This window comes from Pristiophorus japonicus, chromosome 21 (genome assembly GCF_044704955.1).
Source record: "Pristiophorus japonicus isolate sPriJap1 chromosome 21, sPriJap1.hap1, whole genome shotgun sequence".
In the NCBI taxonomy this organism is placed as follows: domain Eukaryota; kingdom Metazoa; phylum Chordata; class Chondrichthyes; family Pristiophoridae; genus Pristiophorus; species Pristiophorus japonicus.
Genome location: NC_091997.1, coordinates 57,125,784 through 57,143,756, shown reverse-complemented (window position 1 = coordinate 57,143,756; position 17,973 = coordinate 57,125,784). Strand labels below are relative to the sequence as shown.

Below are 17,973 nucleotides of genomic sequence, written 5' to 3'. Positions count from 1 at the left end.
TTACTTGTGAACTCGCTGGTGTCTCAGCAGGCTAGATGAACAAGTGAATCGCTTCCCACACTCAGAGCAGGGGAACGGCCTCTCCCCAGTGTGACTTCGCTGGTGTCTCAGCAGGTGCGGTGAGCGAGTAAATCCCTTCCCACACTCGAAGCAGGTGAATGGCCTCTCCCCAGTGTGAACTCGCTGGTGTATCAGCAGGTCGGATGACTGAGTGAATCCCTTCCCACACACCGAGCAGGTGAATGGCCTCTCCCCGGTGTGAACTCGCTGGTGTCTCAGCAGGCTGGATGATGAAGGAAATCCCTTGCCACACTCAGAGCAGGGGAATGGTCTCTCCCCGCTGTGAACTCGCTGGTGTGTCAGCAGGTTAGATGAGCGAGTGAATCCCTTTCCACACTCGGAGCAGGTGAACGGTCTCTCCCCAGTGTGAACTCGCTGGTGGTTAAGAAGGTGGGATGAACATATGAAATCCTTCCCACATTCAGAGCAGGTGAACGGCCTCTCCCCAGTGTGAACTCGCTGGTGTGTCAGCAGGTTGGATGAGCGAGTGAATCCCTTCCCACACACGATGCAGGTGAATGGCCTCTCCCCAGTGTGAACACGCTGGTGAGTTAGCAGGTTGGAGGGGTGAGTGAATCCCTTCCCACACACGATGCAGGTGAATGGTCTCTCCCCAGTGTGAACTCGTTGGTGCGTTACAAGCTGGGATGACTGAATGAATCCATTCCCACACTGGGAGCAGGTGAACGGCCTCTCCCCGGTGTGACTGCGTCGATGAGTTTCTAGCTGGGACGGGGAATTGAATCCCTTCCCACAGTCCCCACATTCCCACGGTTTCTCAGTGGTGCGTGTGTCCTTGTGTCTCTCCAGGTTGGATGATCAGTTGAAGCCTCGTCCACACACAAAACACGTGTACAGTTTCTCCCCGCTGTGAATGGTGCGATGTTTTTTCAGGCTGTGTAACTGGTTAAAGCTCTTTCCACAGTGCACTGGAACACTCTCACCGGCTGTGTGTGTCTCGGTGCTGTTACACTCACACTGATGTTTGAAATATTTTTTAACTGACAGAACAGACAAACATTTCTCCTTCCACGTTAAAAGACCAATGATATTCAGGTCCTGGGGAATCGAGTGACTCTGTCAGATCGGGACATGATGTTTGGTTTGAGTTTCCCATCTGCAAATCTTCCTTTTCTAATACTCTGTAAAAGGAGTTTACAAAACCCATCACTCTAAGTACATGACAGAAATTCAGAACAGACAATTCTAGCTTCCACAGAATATTCATTTCTCCCTGTAAATCCCTGTCCCACACACTCTCCCCCCTCCCCGTCCCACACACTCCCCCCTCCCCGTCCCACACACTCCCCCCTCCCCGTCCCACACACACTCCCCCCTCCCCGTCCCACACTCTGCCCCCTCCCTGTCCCACACACTCTCCCCCTCCCCGTCCCACACACACTGCCCCCTCCCCGTCCCACACACACTGCCCCCTCCCCGTCCCACACACACTGCCCCCTCCCCGTCCCACACACTCCCCCCTCCCCGTCCCACACACTGCCCCCTCCCCGTCCCACACACTCTCCCCCCTCCCCGTCCCACACACTCCCCCCTCCCCGTCCCACACACACTGCCCCCTCCCCGTCCCACACACACTGCCCCCTCCCCGTCCCACACACTCTCCCCCCTCCTCGTTCCACACACTCCCCCCTCCCCGTCCCACACACTCTCCCTCCCTCCCCGTCCCACACACTCTCCCTCCCTCCCCGTCCCACACACTCTCCCTCCCTCCCCGTCCCACACACTCTACCTCCCTCCCTCCCCGTCCCACACACTCTCCCTCACCCCCCTCCCCGTCCCACACACTCTTCCCCCCTCCCCGTCCCACACACTCTCTCCCCTCCCCGTCCCACACACTCTCTCCCCTCCCCGTCCCACACACTCTCCCCCCTCCCCGTCCCACACACTCTCTCCCCTCCCCGTCCCACACACTCTCCCCCCTCCTCGTTCCACACACTCTCCCCCCTCCCCGTCCCACACACTCTCCCCCCTCCCCGTCCCACACACTCCCCCCTCCCCGTCCCACACACTCTCCCTCCCTCCCCGTCCCACACACTCTCCCTCCCTCCCCGTCCCACACACTCTACCTCCCTCCCTCCCCGTCCCACACACTCTCCCTCACCCCCTCCCCGTCCCACACACTCTCTCTCACCCCCCTCCCCGTCCCACACACTCTCCCCCCTCCCCGTCCCACACACTCTCCCCCCCTCCCCGTCCCACACACTCTCCCCCCCTTCCCCGTCCCACACGCACTTCCCTTTTCAAAATGTGCTGCACCCGCTCTGAGACATCCTTGACCCTTGCACCAGGGAGGTAACATACCATGCTGCAGTCTCGGTTGAGGCTGCAGAAACGTCTATGTATTCCCCTTACAATAGAATCCACTACCACTATAGCTCTCCCACTCTTTTTCCGGCCTCCTGTGCAGCAGAGCTATCCATGGTGCCATGAACTTGGCTGCTGCTGCTCTCCCCTGATGAGTCATCCCCCTCAACAGTACACAAAGCGGTGCGTCTATTTTGCAGGGGTTGACCGCAGGGGACCCCTGCACTACCTTCCTTGCACTGCTCTTCCTGTTGGTCACCCATTCCCTATCTGGCTGTGTACCCTTTACCTGCGGTAGGAGCAACTCACTAAACGTGCTATTCACATCATTCTCAGCATCGTGGATGCTCCAGAGTATCCACCCACAGCTCCAGTGCCGCAATGCGGTCTGTCAGGAGTTGCAGGCGGATGCACTTCCCGCACATGGAGTTGTCAGGGACACTGAAAGCGTCCCTGACTTCCCACATAGTACAGGAGAAGCATAACACGTGTCCGAGCTCTCCTGCCATGATTTAACCCCTAGATTAACTTAATTTGGCAACAACAATGCTAAAAGGTTACTTACTTATAAAGAAAATAAAAATAAAAACTACTTACCAATCACCAGCCAATTACTCTCCATCCCCCCTAATCCCTTTAGCCGTAAGGGCCATATCTAACTCCCTCTTGAATATATCTAACGAACTGGCCTCAACAACTCTCTGTAGTAGAGAATTCCACAGTTGTGCTGCTGTCAATAACTGAGCATGTCTGAGATCCATTCGTGCACCCCACCCCCCACCCCCCCATCCCAATATCATGCCACGTGTGACATCTGATCCAAGCCATTCCCGGAGTTTCAAGTGATCTGAGCAAAAGATTGTGGGGTGTCTGGAGATCTTTGCCCATCTCTCTGTGCACGGTCCCGGTGTGTCGGGGAGGGGAGGAACCGGGCGATCGCGGTGTGTGGGGGCGGGCAATCGCAGTGTCGGGGAGGGGAGGGGCCGGGCGATCGTGGTGTCGGGGAGGGGAGTGACCAGGCGATCAATCTCAGTTTATTATTGTTCAGTGTGGGCAATGACACAAACATCACCAATAGGAAGCTGATGGATTTACTGCACTTCCCAGACTGTAACTGGAATTTACTTTAACAGCAGATTGCACCAGATGATTTATGCTAATTCACCCAAGAACAAAGATTCAAGAAAAAAATCCCATTTAATGGTGTAATTTGCCTGTTTTCATCTTACATCCTCACTCACTCCCTTTCCTTTAATGTTATACAATATTCTCCATTTCACTCATGAGCCCCAGAAGAACTTTACTGTCCAATACAATATTATCATAATATATTTAAAACATAGATCAAACATTCCCTATTGATCCACGTTTTAACCAATTTTCTTTGTTAAATTTTATTTAACTAAACATCTTCTTGAACCTTTTGTTCTCCAAAATATGCCAGGGAACAATTCAGTCTGCAAGATGAAGGATTAGTTACCTTTAACACAACAGTCTCACCCCAAAAATTCTTTCTGACTATATACTTTGGACGGAACCACATACACTAGACTTTTTCAAAATTGAAACTTGATTACCCCCTTAATTTTATGCTAAATTTCCCTTCCCATGTGCTTAAACAGCAACTCTTATCAGATTATATAATCAATTTTAATTTCATGAATTGTGCCCAGACTTTGTGTATTGACAAAGAAGACCAAAGTAACAATTGCATTTGGATGCAAGTAATTTATCTTCCCCTTCGAGCAATGTGTCCTGGACAATTGGATTTCGTAGGATTGGAGGATTCCATCGGATTCCATGCGATTACAGAGGATTCCATAGGACTACATAGGATATATCTCCAGCTGGAGATATATCACCAACGATGTCTCCACAAGATCCTGCAAATCCCCTGAGAGGACAGACGCACCAAAATCAGTGTCCTCGACCAGGCTAACATCCCCAGTATTGAAGCACTGACCACTCTCGATCAGCTTCGCTGGGCAGGCCACATAGTTCACATGCCAGATATGAGACTCCATAAGCAAATGCTTTATGTGGAGCTCCTTCATGGTAAATGAGCCAAAGGAGGACAGCGGAAACGTTATAAGGACACCCTCAAAGCCTCCCTGGTAAAGTGCGACATCACCACTGACACCTGGGAGACCTTGGCCGAAGACCGCCCGAGGTGGAGAAAGTGCATCCGGGAGGGCGTTGAGCTCTTTGAGTCCCAACACAAAGAGCATGAAGAGGCCAAGCGCAGGCAGCGGAAGGAGCGCGCGGCAAACCAGCCCCACTGACCCCTTCCCTCGATGAATGTCTGTCCCACCTGTAACAGGGTCTGCGGCTCTCATATCGGTCTGCTCAGCCATCAAAGAACTCACTTTGGGAGTGGAAGCAAGTCTTGCTCGATTCTGAGGGACTGCCTATGATGATAGGATTCTGTAGGATTAGAGGATTCCATGGGATTATAGAGGATTCCATAGGACAACACAGGATTTTGTAGGATTAGAGGATTCCACAGAGTTCCATAGGATCACATCTGATCACACAGGTCAGACACAAGCCATTCGGGTGTTTATGCTCCACTCGAGCCTCCTCCAGTCTTTCCTCATTTAACTCTATCTGCATTACCCTCCGTTTCCTTCTCCCCCATATGCTTATCGAGCCTTTTAAATGCATCGATACTATTCACTTCTTCCACTCCCTGTGGCAACGACTTCCACATTCTCACCACTCTCTGGGTAAAGAAGTTTCTTCTGAGTTCCCAATTGGATTTCTTGGTGACTATCTTATATTGATGGCCTCTAGTTATGCACTTCCCCACAATTGGAAACATTCTGTATCTGCTCTATCAAAACCTTTTACAATTTTAAAGACCTCTCTATTAGATCAACAGTCGGACCTTTTTTCAAGAGAAACGAGACCCAGCCAGTCCATCCTTTCCTGATATGCATTTCTGGTATCATCCTTGTAAATCTTCTCTGCACCATCTCTAGTGCTTCTACAGCCTTTTTATCCTTTCAGTGACCAGAACTGTACGCAGTACTCTAAGTGAGGTCTAACCAAGGTTCGATACAGGTTTAGTATAACTTCCCTACTTTTCAATTCTATAACAATTCAATAAGAATCGATCCCAATAATTTAACTCAATAGATTAAAGTCTTAAGTCCAATTTTGTTAGCAGGCTGCGACATTCGATGTCTGCAGATAATGAGATAAATTCTTAAAACTGCTCGGTCTCTTGCTGTGCCATCAACTTATCAAACTGGAGCTCGCATTGCTTAATATGGCAATCTCTGGCTACTGCATAGCCCAGAGACACAAGTCTGTATTTTCTTCAACATACATCAACATTAGAAGCAAGTAAAAACACGGTGGCCTACCTGTGGCAAGCACAAATCTCTAGACTTCCTTTAGCCTAATGTAATATTTCTAATCTAAACATTCTATGATGAAAATATTCATGGCCAGTTGGTTGCAAACACCCACTGTTGCTCAGCGAAATCTCTCTCTCTCTGATACCAACCACATTTTCCCCTCTATGGAACGAACTAAACATGTAGCCCTTTCAGAAGCTGAAGTCACCCAGTTCCATATGCCAGCCTCCTCTCATCTTCCATTGAAAGGAAATCGACAGATTATGTCAGGGTTTGAAAGATATTTGCAACAGATTCTAGATGTTGTTAGTCGGGATCTTTCCTTGTTCCATCCACTCGAAGAGTTCAATAACAGATTTTCTCCTGTGAATATAGAGCTGGGGTATTGGGCCATGATATATTTACTTGTTCATCTTGTTAACTCTGAACTTTTGCTAATTATTTGATGTGATCTGTTTACTTGTTTGCTTTTTGTTAAATACACTTGCGGAGTGGATTCAAATTTAATTTAAAAACAGGTTTGCAGGCATGATGCTCCATTCACCATCGAAGGTGAGAGAGATGCTGTGGGGCACACGCTAAGTCCAGTAGCGGAAAGTGATTAACAGACTGGATTTTGTGTTTAGTGATCCCAGGCATGTTACTGATACCTTCCCTCGATACCAAGGCTAGGAGAGGCACTCTGGAAGGTATGGGGAACTGGGATTTATCCATTTGAGTAACCAAAGGTATGAGAATTGAAATAATATCATATCAGAAAGGAGGGAAGGCCCAGAAATGGAAGTCGGGAACAGGACATCAATTAGTCTCCTCTTATCTTGGAGCCATCAAATATTGACACACTATTATTTCAAATATCAAAATATTAAACTCCAGCCCAGTTGTAGGGGTTATTAACATCAGCAGAAACAAATTCCACTGTCAGAATGAACACAATTCAGTCCGGGATGCGATTAACAGCAGCATCGAATCCTTGCAGTTACTTGTGAACTCGCTGGTGTCTCAGCAGGCTAGATGAACAAGTGAATCGCTTCCCACACTCAGAGCAGGGGAACGGCCTCTCCCCAGTGTGACTTCGCTGGTGTCTCAGCAGGTGCGGTGAGCGAGTAAATCCCTTCCCACACTCGAAGCAGGTGAATGGTCTCTCCCCAGTGTGAACTCGCTGGTGTATCAGCAGGTCGGATGACTGAGTGAATCCCTTCCCACACACCGAGCAGGTGAATGGCCTCTCCCCAGTGTGAACTCGCTGGTGTCTCAGCAGGCTGGATGATGAAGGAAATCCCTTGCCACACTCAGAGCAGGGGAATGGTCTCTCCCCGCTGTGAACTCGCTGGTGTGTCAGCAGGTTAGATGAGCGAGTGAATCCCTTTCCACACTCGGAGCAGGTGAACGGTCTCTCCCCAGTGTGAACTCGCTGGTGGTTAAGAAGGTGGGATGAACATATGAAATCCTTCCCACATTCAGAGCAGGTGAACGGCCTCTCCCCAGTGTGAACTCGCTGGTGTGTCAGCAGGTTGGATGAGCGAGTGAATCCCTTCCCACACACGATGCAGGTGAATGGCCTCTCCCCAGTGTGAACACGCTGGTGAGTTAGCAGGTTGGAGGGGTGAGTGAATCCCTTCCCACACACGATGCAGGTGAATGGTCTCTCCCCAGTGTGAACTCGTTGGTGCGTTACAAGCTGGGATGACTGAATGAATCCATTCCCACACTGGGAGCAGGTGAACGGCCTCTCCCCGGTGTGACTGCGTCGATGAGTTTCTAGCTGGGACGGGGAATTGAATCCCTTCCCACAGTCCCCACATTCCCACGGTTTCTCAGTGGTGCGTGTGTCCTTGTGTCTCTCCAGGTTGGATGATCAGTTGAAGCCTCGTCCACACACAAAACACGTGTACAGTTTCTCCCCGCTGTGAATGGTGCGATGTTTTTTCAGGCTGTGTAACTGGTTAAAGCTCTTTCCACAGTGCACTGGAACACTCTCACCGGCTGTGTGTGTCTCGGTGCTGTTACACTCACACTGATGTTTGAAATATTTTTTAACTGACAGAACAGACAAACATTTCTCCTTCCACGTTAAAAGACCAATGATATTCAGGTCCTGGGGAATCGAGTGACTCTGTCAGATCGGGACATGATGTTTGGTTTGAGTTTCCCATCTGCAAATCTTCCTTTTCTAATACTCTGTAAAAGGAGTTTACAAAACCCATCACTCTAAGTACATGACAGAAATTCAGAACAGACAATTCTAGCTTCCACAGAATATTCATTTCTCCCTGTAAATCCCTGTCCCACACACTCTCCCCCCTCCCCGTCCCACACACTCCCCCCTCCCCGTCCCACACACTCCCCCCTCCCCGTCCCACACACACTCCCCCTCCCCGTCCCACACTCTGCCCCCTCCCTGTCCCACACACTCTCCCCCTCCCCGTCCCACACACACTGCCCCCTCCCCGTCCCACACACACTGCCCCCTCCCCGTCCCACACACACTGCCCCCTCCCCGTCCCACACACTCCCCCCTCCCCGTCCCACACACTCCCCCCTCCCCGTCCCACACACTGCCCCCTCCCCGTCCCACACACTCTCCCCCCTCCCCGTCCCACACACTCCCCCCTCCCCGTCCCACACACACTGCCCCCTCCCCGTCCCACACACACTGCCCCCTCCCCGTCCCACACACTCTCCCCCCTCCTCGTTCCACACACTCCCCCCTCCCCGTCCCACACACTCTCCCTCCCTCCCCGTCCCACACACTCTCCCTCCCTCCCCGTCCCACACACTCTACCTCCCTCCCTCCCCGTCCCACACACTCTCCCTCACCCCCCTCCCCGTCCCACACACTCTCCCCCCTCCCCGTCCCACACACTCTCTCCCCTCCCCGTCCCACACACTCTCCCCCCTCCCCGTCCCACACACTCTCTCCCCTCCCTGTCCCACACACTCTCCCCCCTCCTCGTTCCACACACTCTCCCCCCTCCCCGTCCCACACACTCTCCCCCCTCCCCGTCCCACACACTCCCCCCTCCCCGTCCCACACACTCTCCCTCCCTCCCCGTCCCACACACTCTCCCTCCCTCCCCGTCCCACACACTCTACCTCCCTCCCTCCCCGTCCCACACACTCTCCCTCACCCCCTCCCCGTCCCACACACTCTCTCTCACCCCCCTCCCCGTCCCACACACTCTCTCTCACCCCCCTCCCCGTCCCACACACTCTCCCCCCTCCCCGTCCCACACACTCTCCCCCCCTCCCCGTCCCACACACTCTCCCCCCCTTCCCCGTCCCACACACACTTCCCCCTACCCGTCCCACACACTTTCCCTCCCGCCCCGTCCCACACACTCTCCCTCCTCCCCGTCCCACCCAATGTTGCTCTTTCCTGTGCAGAAATCCAAACACATTGCACGTCTCTGTTTTCACCACCAACTCTGCCTGGGTTCAGTTCCACACTTACTGGTTCCCCTCCGCTGAAGGTCTGACTCTGGCTGGGTTCAGTTCTACACTCACTGGTTCTCCTCCCCTGAAGGTGCTGACTTTGGCTGGGTTCAGTTCTACACTCACTGGTTCTCCTCCCCTGAAGGTGCTGACTTTGGCTGGGTTCAGTTCTACACTCACTGGTTCTCCTCCCCTGAAGGTGCTGACTTTGGCTGGGTTCAGTTCTACACTCACTGGTTCCCCTCCGATGAAGGTCTGACTCTGACTGGGTTCAGTTCTACACTCACTGGTTCCCCTCCGCTGAAGGTCTGACTCTGACTGGGTTTAGTTCTACACTCACTGGTTCCCCTCCCCTGAAGGTCTGACTCTGGCTGGGTTCAGTTCTACACTCACTGGTTCCCCTCCCTCTCCTCCCTCTCCTCCCCTGAAGGTCTGACTCTGGCTGGGTTCAGTTCTACACTCACTGGTTCCCCTCCCTCTCCTCCCTCTCCTCCCCTGAAGGTCTGACTCTGGCTGGGTTTAGTTCTACACTCACTGGTTCCCCTCCCCTGAAGGTCTTACTCTGGCTGGGTTCAGTTCTACACTCACTGGTTCCCCTCCCTGAAGGTGCTGACTTGGACCCTGAAGACCCACCACAATTGCTTCCTTTACACAAATGGCCGCACCTCCAGCTGAAGCCACGTGGTATTGCACAATCCTCCCGCTTTCCTTTACGAAGATGGCGGCCGCCCGCCTGGGCCTGTGACCAGGAAAACACACGGAGCTGCAAAGGGGGGCCTGTAGATTCCCATTCGCGGCTTGCGGTCCACGCCAAGTGTTTATGTGGCCCCCTCCCGGGCCGGGCGCGATACTTCCCTGCCTTCCGCTAATTCCTAATCGGCGCAAAATCCCATGTCCAGCCTACGCCCGGCTCTGATCACAGTCACACTGCGCCTGCTCCAGATACCGCCTGGCCCTGCGCCTGTGCGCTGAGCTACTCCAATGTGAATAGGGCACTTTCTTCCCCCACTGCCTGCTGGGTATTAGCCCTGCCATTGACTGCCCCAATTAGTCAATAGCACATCATTTTCTGTGAGCCGATTGAAAGAAAATGAGAAAATAATTTTCACAGAAACCCTAGTGCGCGGGCACTCTGTCATGGTTGTGTCCTGGATGTGATTAATAATAGAATCCAAACTCCTGCAGTCACATATGAGCTCAGTTGTGTCTTAGTAGGTTGGATGAATTTCTTCCCACACATAGGATATTGAAACAGCCTCTCTCCGCTATCGATGCGCGATCGTGCATCAGCTGCTTTGAACTTTGAAAGCTTTTTTCATCGTCAGAGTATTTAAAGCAAATGTTCTCAATGCGGACATCCTGGCGTGTCAACAGTTGGGACAACGGGGTGAATCCCTTCCCATGGTCGGTCTCCGGTGTGACTGTGCTGATGTGTCAGTAAACCGAATGATCGATTGAATCCCTTTCGACATACAGAGCAGTGAACGGGTTCTGCCCATTACGAAGATGCTCGTGTGCTAATAGCTGAGATGCAACTGCAGAGGAACAAAGGTACCTTGGAGTGCAGGTCCACAGATCCCTGAAGGTAACAGGTCAGGTAGATAAGATGGTTAAGAAGGCATATGGAACTCTTGCCTTTATTCGTCGAGGCATGGAATACAAGAGCAAGGAGGTGATGCTCGAACTGTATAAAACACTGGTTAGGCCACAGCGGGGGTACTGCATGCAGTTCTGGTCACCACATTCCAGAAAAGATGTGATTGCCACATTCCAGGAAAGGCTGCAGAGGAGATTTACAAGAATATTGTCTGGACTGGAGAATTTTGACTTTGAGGAAGGATTGGAGATACTGGGTCTGCTTTCTTTGGAACAGAGGAGGTTGAAGTGTGTAAAATTATGAGGGGCCTGGATAGAGTGGATGGGAAGGACCTGTTTCCCTTGGCAGAGGGGTCAACAACCAATTGATTTAAAGTAATTGGGGGGAGGTTTATTCACCCAGAGGATGGTGGGAGTCTGGAACTCACTGCCTGAAAGGGTGGTAGAGGCAGAAACCCTCACCACATTTAAAAATATACTTGGATCTGCACCTGAAGTGGCATAACCTACAGGGCTGGAAAATGGGAATAGCTCTTGGTCGACCGGTCAAAATGGCCCCCATCTGTGCTGTAAATTTCCATGATTCTATGAGCGCGTGAATTTCTTTCCACACTCAGCTGGTGAACGCGTTCTCCTCGTTGTGACTGTGTCCATGAGTTTCCACCACAGACGGGCATCTGAGTACATTCCCACAGTCCCCACATTTACACTGTTTATTCAGATGGGCACACGAGTCTCATAGGCTAGATGATTAGATAAAGGTGGATCCACACACAGATCATGGATCCTGTTTCTCCCCGCTGTGATTGGTGCTATTCCTTTCTATGTCCAAAGGCCGATGATATTCAGATCCTGTTGAATCCGGTGAATCTGTCAGATCTTCACGTGATGTTTGGTTTGAGTTTCCCATCTGCAGACCCTCCCATTTTAATACCCTGCAAATTGTGTTTGGAACAGTATTGAAATTCAGAACAGACAATTTTCGTTTATATTTTCGTCTGCCCTCTAAAGTGAATGTAAAATATTGAACTGCATCATTTTGAAGAAGAAGTTAGTGAGTGAGCAAGTGAGTTATCCTCAGTGGCCTGGCCGATATTTATCCCTCAATCAACATCATTAAAACTGATTATCTGGATATTATCTCATTGCTGTTTGTGGGAGCTTGCTGTACAAATTGGCTGCCGCATTTCCTACATTACAACAGTGACTTTCACAGATATGAATTCACTTCTGGTGCCTCACTGTCAGTCTACACAGTGTGTGCCATAAGGATTTCCAATGTGGTAGGCATCACAGCCGAGTCTAATCTTGCCCTCAATTGACACTGCCCAGTTGATGTGACTGGATTAGTATCACTCGCTGATTTTTACTCTTGTTTAGCCAGTGGTAATGAGGCCGATTATAGGCCCTGAACTGCTTCCTTGACTGAGATCAACTAACAGCACAGATCACGGATTGAACTTGGGATCTTTCCAGTCAGTAGTGCAGAGTGTTTTAAAAAATGGGGTGGGGTGGGGGGGTATTGGGTTTCGAACAGAAAACTTTGAAAGAAATGTTATTCCATCTTTAAACGCAACCTTCGCACACTGCAAAATTCTGAAGTCTTTCCAAATTAACCAAGCAAGTCAAATGGATCTTCATAAACAGTGAGACATTTTAGAAAGGCTCAAGTCACTGAAATAGACAGCTTTACAATTACTGCACACTATAGAAGGGGGCAACTGTTAAAGGGAGTTCTGTTAGTGAAGTCCTCGACCTGGAGGGTCATCCCCTTGCAAAACAGATACACCACTTTGGGTACTGTTGAGGGGGATGACTCATCAGGGGAGAGCAGCAGCAGCCAAGTTCATGGCACCGTGGGTGGCTCTGTTGCACAGAAGGGCAGGAAAAAGAGTGGGAGAGCTATAGTGGTAGGGGATTCTATTGTAATGGGAATAGATAGATGTTTCTGAGGCTGCAATCGAGACTCCAAGATGGTATGTTGCCTCCCTGGTGCAAGGGTCAAGGATGTCTCAGAGTGGGTGCAGGACATTTGAAAAGGGAGGGTGAAAAGCCAGTTGTCATGGTGCATATAGGTGCCAACGATTTAGGTAAAAAATGGGATGAGGTCCTACAAGCTGCATTTAGGGAGCAAGGAGTTAAATTAAAAAGTAGGACATCAAAGGCAGTAATCTCAGAATTGCTACCAGTGCCACGTGCTATTCAGAGTAGGAATCGCAGGATAGCTCAGAAGAATACATGGCTTGAGGAGTGGTGCAGAAGGGAGGGATTCAAATTCCTGGAACATTGGAACCAGTTCTGGGAGAGGTGGGACCAGTACAAACTAGACGGTCTGCACCTGGGCAGGACCAGAACCAATGTCCTAGGGGGAGTGTTTGCTAGTGCTGTTGGGGAGGGGTTAAACTAATATGGCAGGGGGATGGGAACCTATGCAAGGAGACAGAGGGAACTAAAATAGGGGCAGAAGCAAAAAATAGAAAGAAAAAAGTAAAAGTGTAGGGTAGAGAAACCCAAGGCAAAAATCAAAAAGGGCCACATTGCAGCAAAATTCTAAAAGGGTAAATAGTGTTAAAAATGCAAGCCTGAAGGCTTTGTGCCTCAATACGAGGAGTATTCATAATAAGGTGGCCGAATTAACTGCACAGGCAGCAATTAATGAATATGATATAATTAGCATCACAGAGACATGGCTCCAGGGTGACCAAGGCTGGGAACTCAACATCCGGGGGTATTTAATATTCAGGAAGGAATGACAGAAAGCAAAAGGAGGTGGGGTAGCATTGCTGGTTAAAGAGGAAATTAACGCAATAGTAAGGAAGGACATTAGCTTGGATGATGTGGAATCTGTATGGGTGGAGCAGCGGAATACCAAAGGGCAGAAAACACTAGAGGGAGTTGTGTACAGACCACCAAACAGTAATAGTGGGGTTGGGGACAGCATCAAACAAGAAATTATGGATGCGTGCAATAAAGGTACAGCAGTTATAATGGGCGACTTTAATCTACATATCGATTGGACTAACCAAAGTGGTAGCAATACGATGAAGGAGGATTTCCTGGCGTGTATTAGGGATGGTTTTCTGGACCAATATGTCGAGGAACCAACTAGAGAGCTGGCCATCCTAGACTGGGTGATGTGTAATGAGAAGGGACTAATTAGCAATCTTGTTGTGCGAGGCCCCTTGGGGATGAGTGACCATAATATGGTAGAATTCCTTATTAAGATGGAGAGTGACACAGTTAATTCAGAGACTAGGGTCCTGAACTTAAGGAAAGGTAACTTCGATGGTATGAGACGTGAATTGGCTAGAATAGACTGGCAAATGATACTTAGAGGGTTGATGGTGGATAGGCAATGGCAAACATGTAAAGATCACATGGATGAACTTCAACAATTGTACATCCCTGTCTGGAGTAAAAATAAAACGGGGAAGGTGGTTCAATCATGGCTAACAAGGGAAATTAAGGATAGTGCTAAATCCAAGAAAGAGGCATATAAATTGGCCAGAAAAAGCAGCAAACCTGAGGACTGGGAGAAATTTAGAATTCAGCAGAGCAGGACAAAGGGTTTAATTAGGAAGGGGAAAATAGAGTATGAGAGGAAGCTTGCTGGGAACATAAGAACTGACTGCAAAAGCTTCTATAGATATGTGAAGAGAAAAAGATTAGTGAAGACAAACGTAGGTCCCTTGCAGTCAGATTCAGGTGAATTTATAATGGGGAACAAAGAAATGACAGCCCAGTTGAACAAATATTTTGGTTCTGTCTTCACGGAGGAAGACACAAATAACCTTCCGGAAGTACTAGGGGATCGAGGGTCTAGTGAAAAGGAGGAACTGAAGGATATCCTTATTAGGCGGGAAGTTGTGTTAGGGAAATTGATGGGATTGAAGGCCGATAAATCTTCGGGGCCTGATAGTCTGCATCTCATAGTACTTAAAGAATAGTGGATGCATTGGTGATCATTTTCCAACAGTCTATCGATTCTGGATCAGTTCCTATGGACTGGAGGGTAGCTAATGTAACACCACTTTTTAAAAAGGAGGGAGAGAGAAAACGGGTAATTATAGACCAGTTAGCCTGACATCAGCAGTGGGGAAAATGTTGGAATCAATTATTAAAGATGAAATGGCAGCGCATTTGGAAAGCAGTGATAGGATCGGTCCAAGTCAACATGGATTTATGAAAGGGAAATCATGCTTGACAAATCTTCTGGAATTTTTTGAGGATGTAACTAGCATAGTGGACAAGGGAGAACCAGTGGATGTGGTGTATTTGGACTTTCAAAAGGCTTTTGACAAGGTCCCACACAAGAGATTGGTGTGCAAAATTAAAGCACATGGTATTGGGGGTAATGTACTGACGTGGATAGAGAATTGGTTTGCAGACAAGAAGCAGAGAGTGGGAATAAATGGGTCCTTTTCAGAATGGCAGGCAGTGACTAGTGGAGTGCCGCAGGGCTCAGTGCTGGGACCCCAGCTCTTTACAATATACATTAATGATTTATATGAAGGAATTGAGTGTAATATCTCCAAGTTTGAGATGACACTAAGCTGGGTGGCGATGTGAGCTGTGAGGAGGACGCTAAGATGCTGCAGGGTGAGTTGGACAGTTTCGGTGAGTGGGCAAATGAATGGCAGATGCAGTATAATGTGGATAAATGTGAGGTTATCCACTTTGGTGGCAAAAACACGAAGGCAGAATATTATCTGAATGGCGGCAGATTAGGAAAAGGGGAGGTGCAACGAGACCTGGGTGTCATGGTACATCAGTTATTGAAAGTTGGCATGCAGGTACAGCAGGCGGTGAAGAAGGCAAATGATATGTTGGCCTTCATAGCTAGAGATTTTGAGTATAGGAGCAGGGAGGTTTTACTGCAGTTGTACAAGGCCTTGGTGAGGCCTCACCTGGAATATTGTGTTCAGTTTTGGTCTCCTAATCTGAGGAAGGATGTTCTTGCTATTGAGGGGGTGCAGCGAAGGTTCACCAGACTGATTCCCAGGATGGCTGGACTGACATATGAGGAGAGACTGGATCTACTGGGCCTGTATTCACTGGAGTTTGGAAGGATGAGAGGGGATCTCATAGAAACATATAAAATTCTGACGGGACTGGACTGTTTAGATGCTGGAAGAATGTTCCCGATGTTGGGGAAGTCCAGAACCAGGGGACACAGTCTAAGGATAAGGGTTAAGCCATTTGGGACTGAGATGAGGAGAAACTTCTTCACTCAGAGAGTTGTTAACCTGTGGAATTCCCTACCGCAGAGAGTTGTTGATGCCAGTTCACTGGATATATTCAAGAGGGAGTTAGATGTGGCCCTTATGGCTAAGGGGATCAAGGATTATGTAGAGAAAGCAGGAAAGGGGTACTGTGAATGATCAGCCATGATCTTATTGAATGGTGGTGCAGGGTCGAAGGGCCGAATGGCCTAAACCTGCACCTATTTTCTATGTTTCTATGTTTCCTCCAACCCTCCGAGATAAACTGGACTGTCCCTTTAACTATAAATATGCAGAGAAAGGGGAGTCCCATTAAATATCTGCCCCATTCCCGCAGGCAGTGGGAAGTGAAAAGTGCGCGATCTCTTTATATCCTGATCCAGCAAGCACCGCCGGATGGGCTGCACAGGGTCCTAAAGTCCACAAAATAGGCACGAATCGAGTAAAGCAGAAGAACTGAAAAGAGCGCACATAGTGCTGGCTTTTTATATGTGTGTGTGTGTGTATGTGTGTGTGTAAACAAAACACATCATTCTTAATGTTTGCTGGTGAATTCCACGGAGATATATTAATTAGGGACAGTCAGCACGGATTTGTTAAAGGAAGATTGTGTTTGACTAACCTGATTGAATTTTTCGCGGGGGTAACCAGGTGGGTCGATGAGTGTAATGCTTATGATGTAGTATATATGGACTTTAGCAAAGCTATTGATAAGGTCCCACATGGTTGACTTGTCATGAAGGTAAAAGCCCATGGGATCCAGGGCAAAGTGTCAAGTTGGATCCAAAATTTGCTTAGTGGTAGGAAGCAAAGCATAATGGTTGAAGGATGTTTTTGTGACTGTTTCCGGTGGGATTCCACAGGGCTCAGCACTGGGTCCTTTTCTTTTTGTGGTATACATCAATGATTTAGATTTGAATATAGGGAGTATGATTAAGAAGTTTGCAGATGACATTAAAATTGGCTGTGTGGTTGATAATGATGAGAAAAGTCATGGGCTGCAGGAGGATATCAATCTACTGGCCAGGTGTGCAGAACAGTGGCAAATGGAATTTAATTTGGAGAAATGTGAGATAATGCACTTTGGGAGGGCTAATAAGGAAAGGGTATACACATTAAACGGTAGGCCAATTAGAAGTGTAGATGAACAAAGGGATCTTGGAGTGCTTGTCCACAGATCCCTGAAAGTAGCAGGCCAGGTGGATAAGGTGGTTAAAAATGCATACGGAATGATTACCTTCATTGTCCAAGGCATAGAATACAAGAGCAGGGAGGTTATGCTTAAATTGTATAATACAATGGTTAGGCCACAGCTGGTATACTGCATGCAGTTCTGGTCGGCGTATTATAGGAAGGAATTGATTGCACTCGAGAGGGTGCAGAGCAGATTTACTAGGATGCTGCCTGGACTGGAGAATCTTAGTTCTGAGGACAGATTGGATAGGCTGGGTTTGTTCTCATTGGAACAGAGGAGGCTGAGAGGAGACCTCATTGAGGTATACAAAATATTGAGGGGCCTGGATATAGTGGATAGCAAGGGTCTATTTCCATTGGTGGAGGGGTCAATTATGAGGGTGCATAGTTTTAAGGTGGTTGGTGGAAGGTTCAGAGGGGATTTGAGGGGAAGCTTCTTCATGCAGAGGGTTGTGGGGTCTGGAACTCACTGCCTGGAAATGCGGTGGATGCAGAAACCCTCATCACATTTAAAAGGTGCTTGGATGGGCACGTGAAGTGCTGTAACCTGTAGGGTTACGGACCTAGAACTGGTAGGTAGGAGTAGATTGGATAACCTCGCGTTGGCTGGCACAGATACGATGGTAAGTACTGCAGGAAATCGAATACGGCCAGAGTGATCTTCTGGACTAGTTTTGATCGCCTGGATGGGTCGGAGAGGAATTTTCCCAGATTTTTTTTCCCCAATTGGCGTCGGTTTTTACCTGGCTTTTTGCCTCTACCAGGAGATCACATGGCTC

At 49.1% G+C, this 17,973-nt stretch overlaps 1 protein-coding gene across 1 annotated transcript; it reads right to left on the bottom strand.

The window, feature by feature from the left end:
- Nucleotides 1-16,754, bottom strand: LOC139233533 (zinc finger protein 623-like). Its single transcript, XM_070863933.1, has 4 exons — nt 16,623-16,754; nt 7,124-7,512; nt 398-862; nt 1-31 (listed from the first exon to the last, which is right to left on the bottom strand). The coding sequence occupies exons 1-4, from the start codon at nt 16,752-16,754 to the stop codon at nt 1-3; spliced, it is 1,017 nt and encodes a 338-aa protein (XP_070720034.1).
- Nucleotides 16,755-17,973: the final 1,219 nt, after the last annotated feature.

What these genes read in the sequence shown, in the direction of transcription:
- LOC139233533 (XM_070863933.1), bottom strand. Translation starts at nt 16,754, where the DNA reads ATGGGCTTTTACCTTCATGACAAGTCAACCATGTGGGACCTTATCAAT. An exon ending in CCCGCGAAAAATTCAATCAG is followed by an intron (nt 7,513 to 16,622) that starts GTTAGTCAAACA and finishes TCCCCGTCCCAG; the next exon opens with CTAGAAACTCATCGACGCAG. An exon ending in AGACCGTTCACCTGCTCCGA is followed by an intron (nt 32 to 397) that starts GTGTGGAAAGGG and finishes TTGTTCATCTAG; the next exon opens with CCTGCTGAGACACCAGCGAG.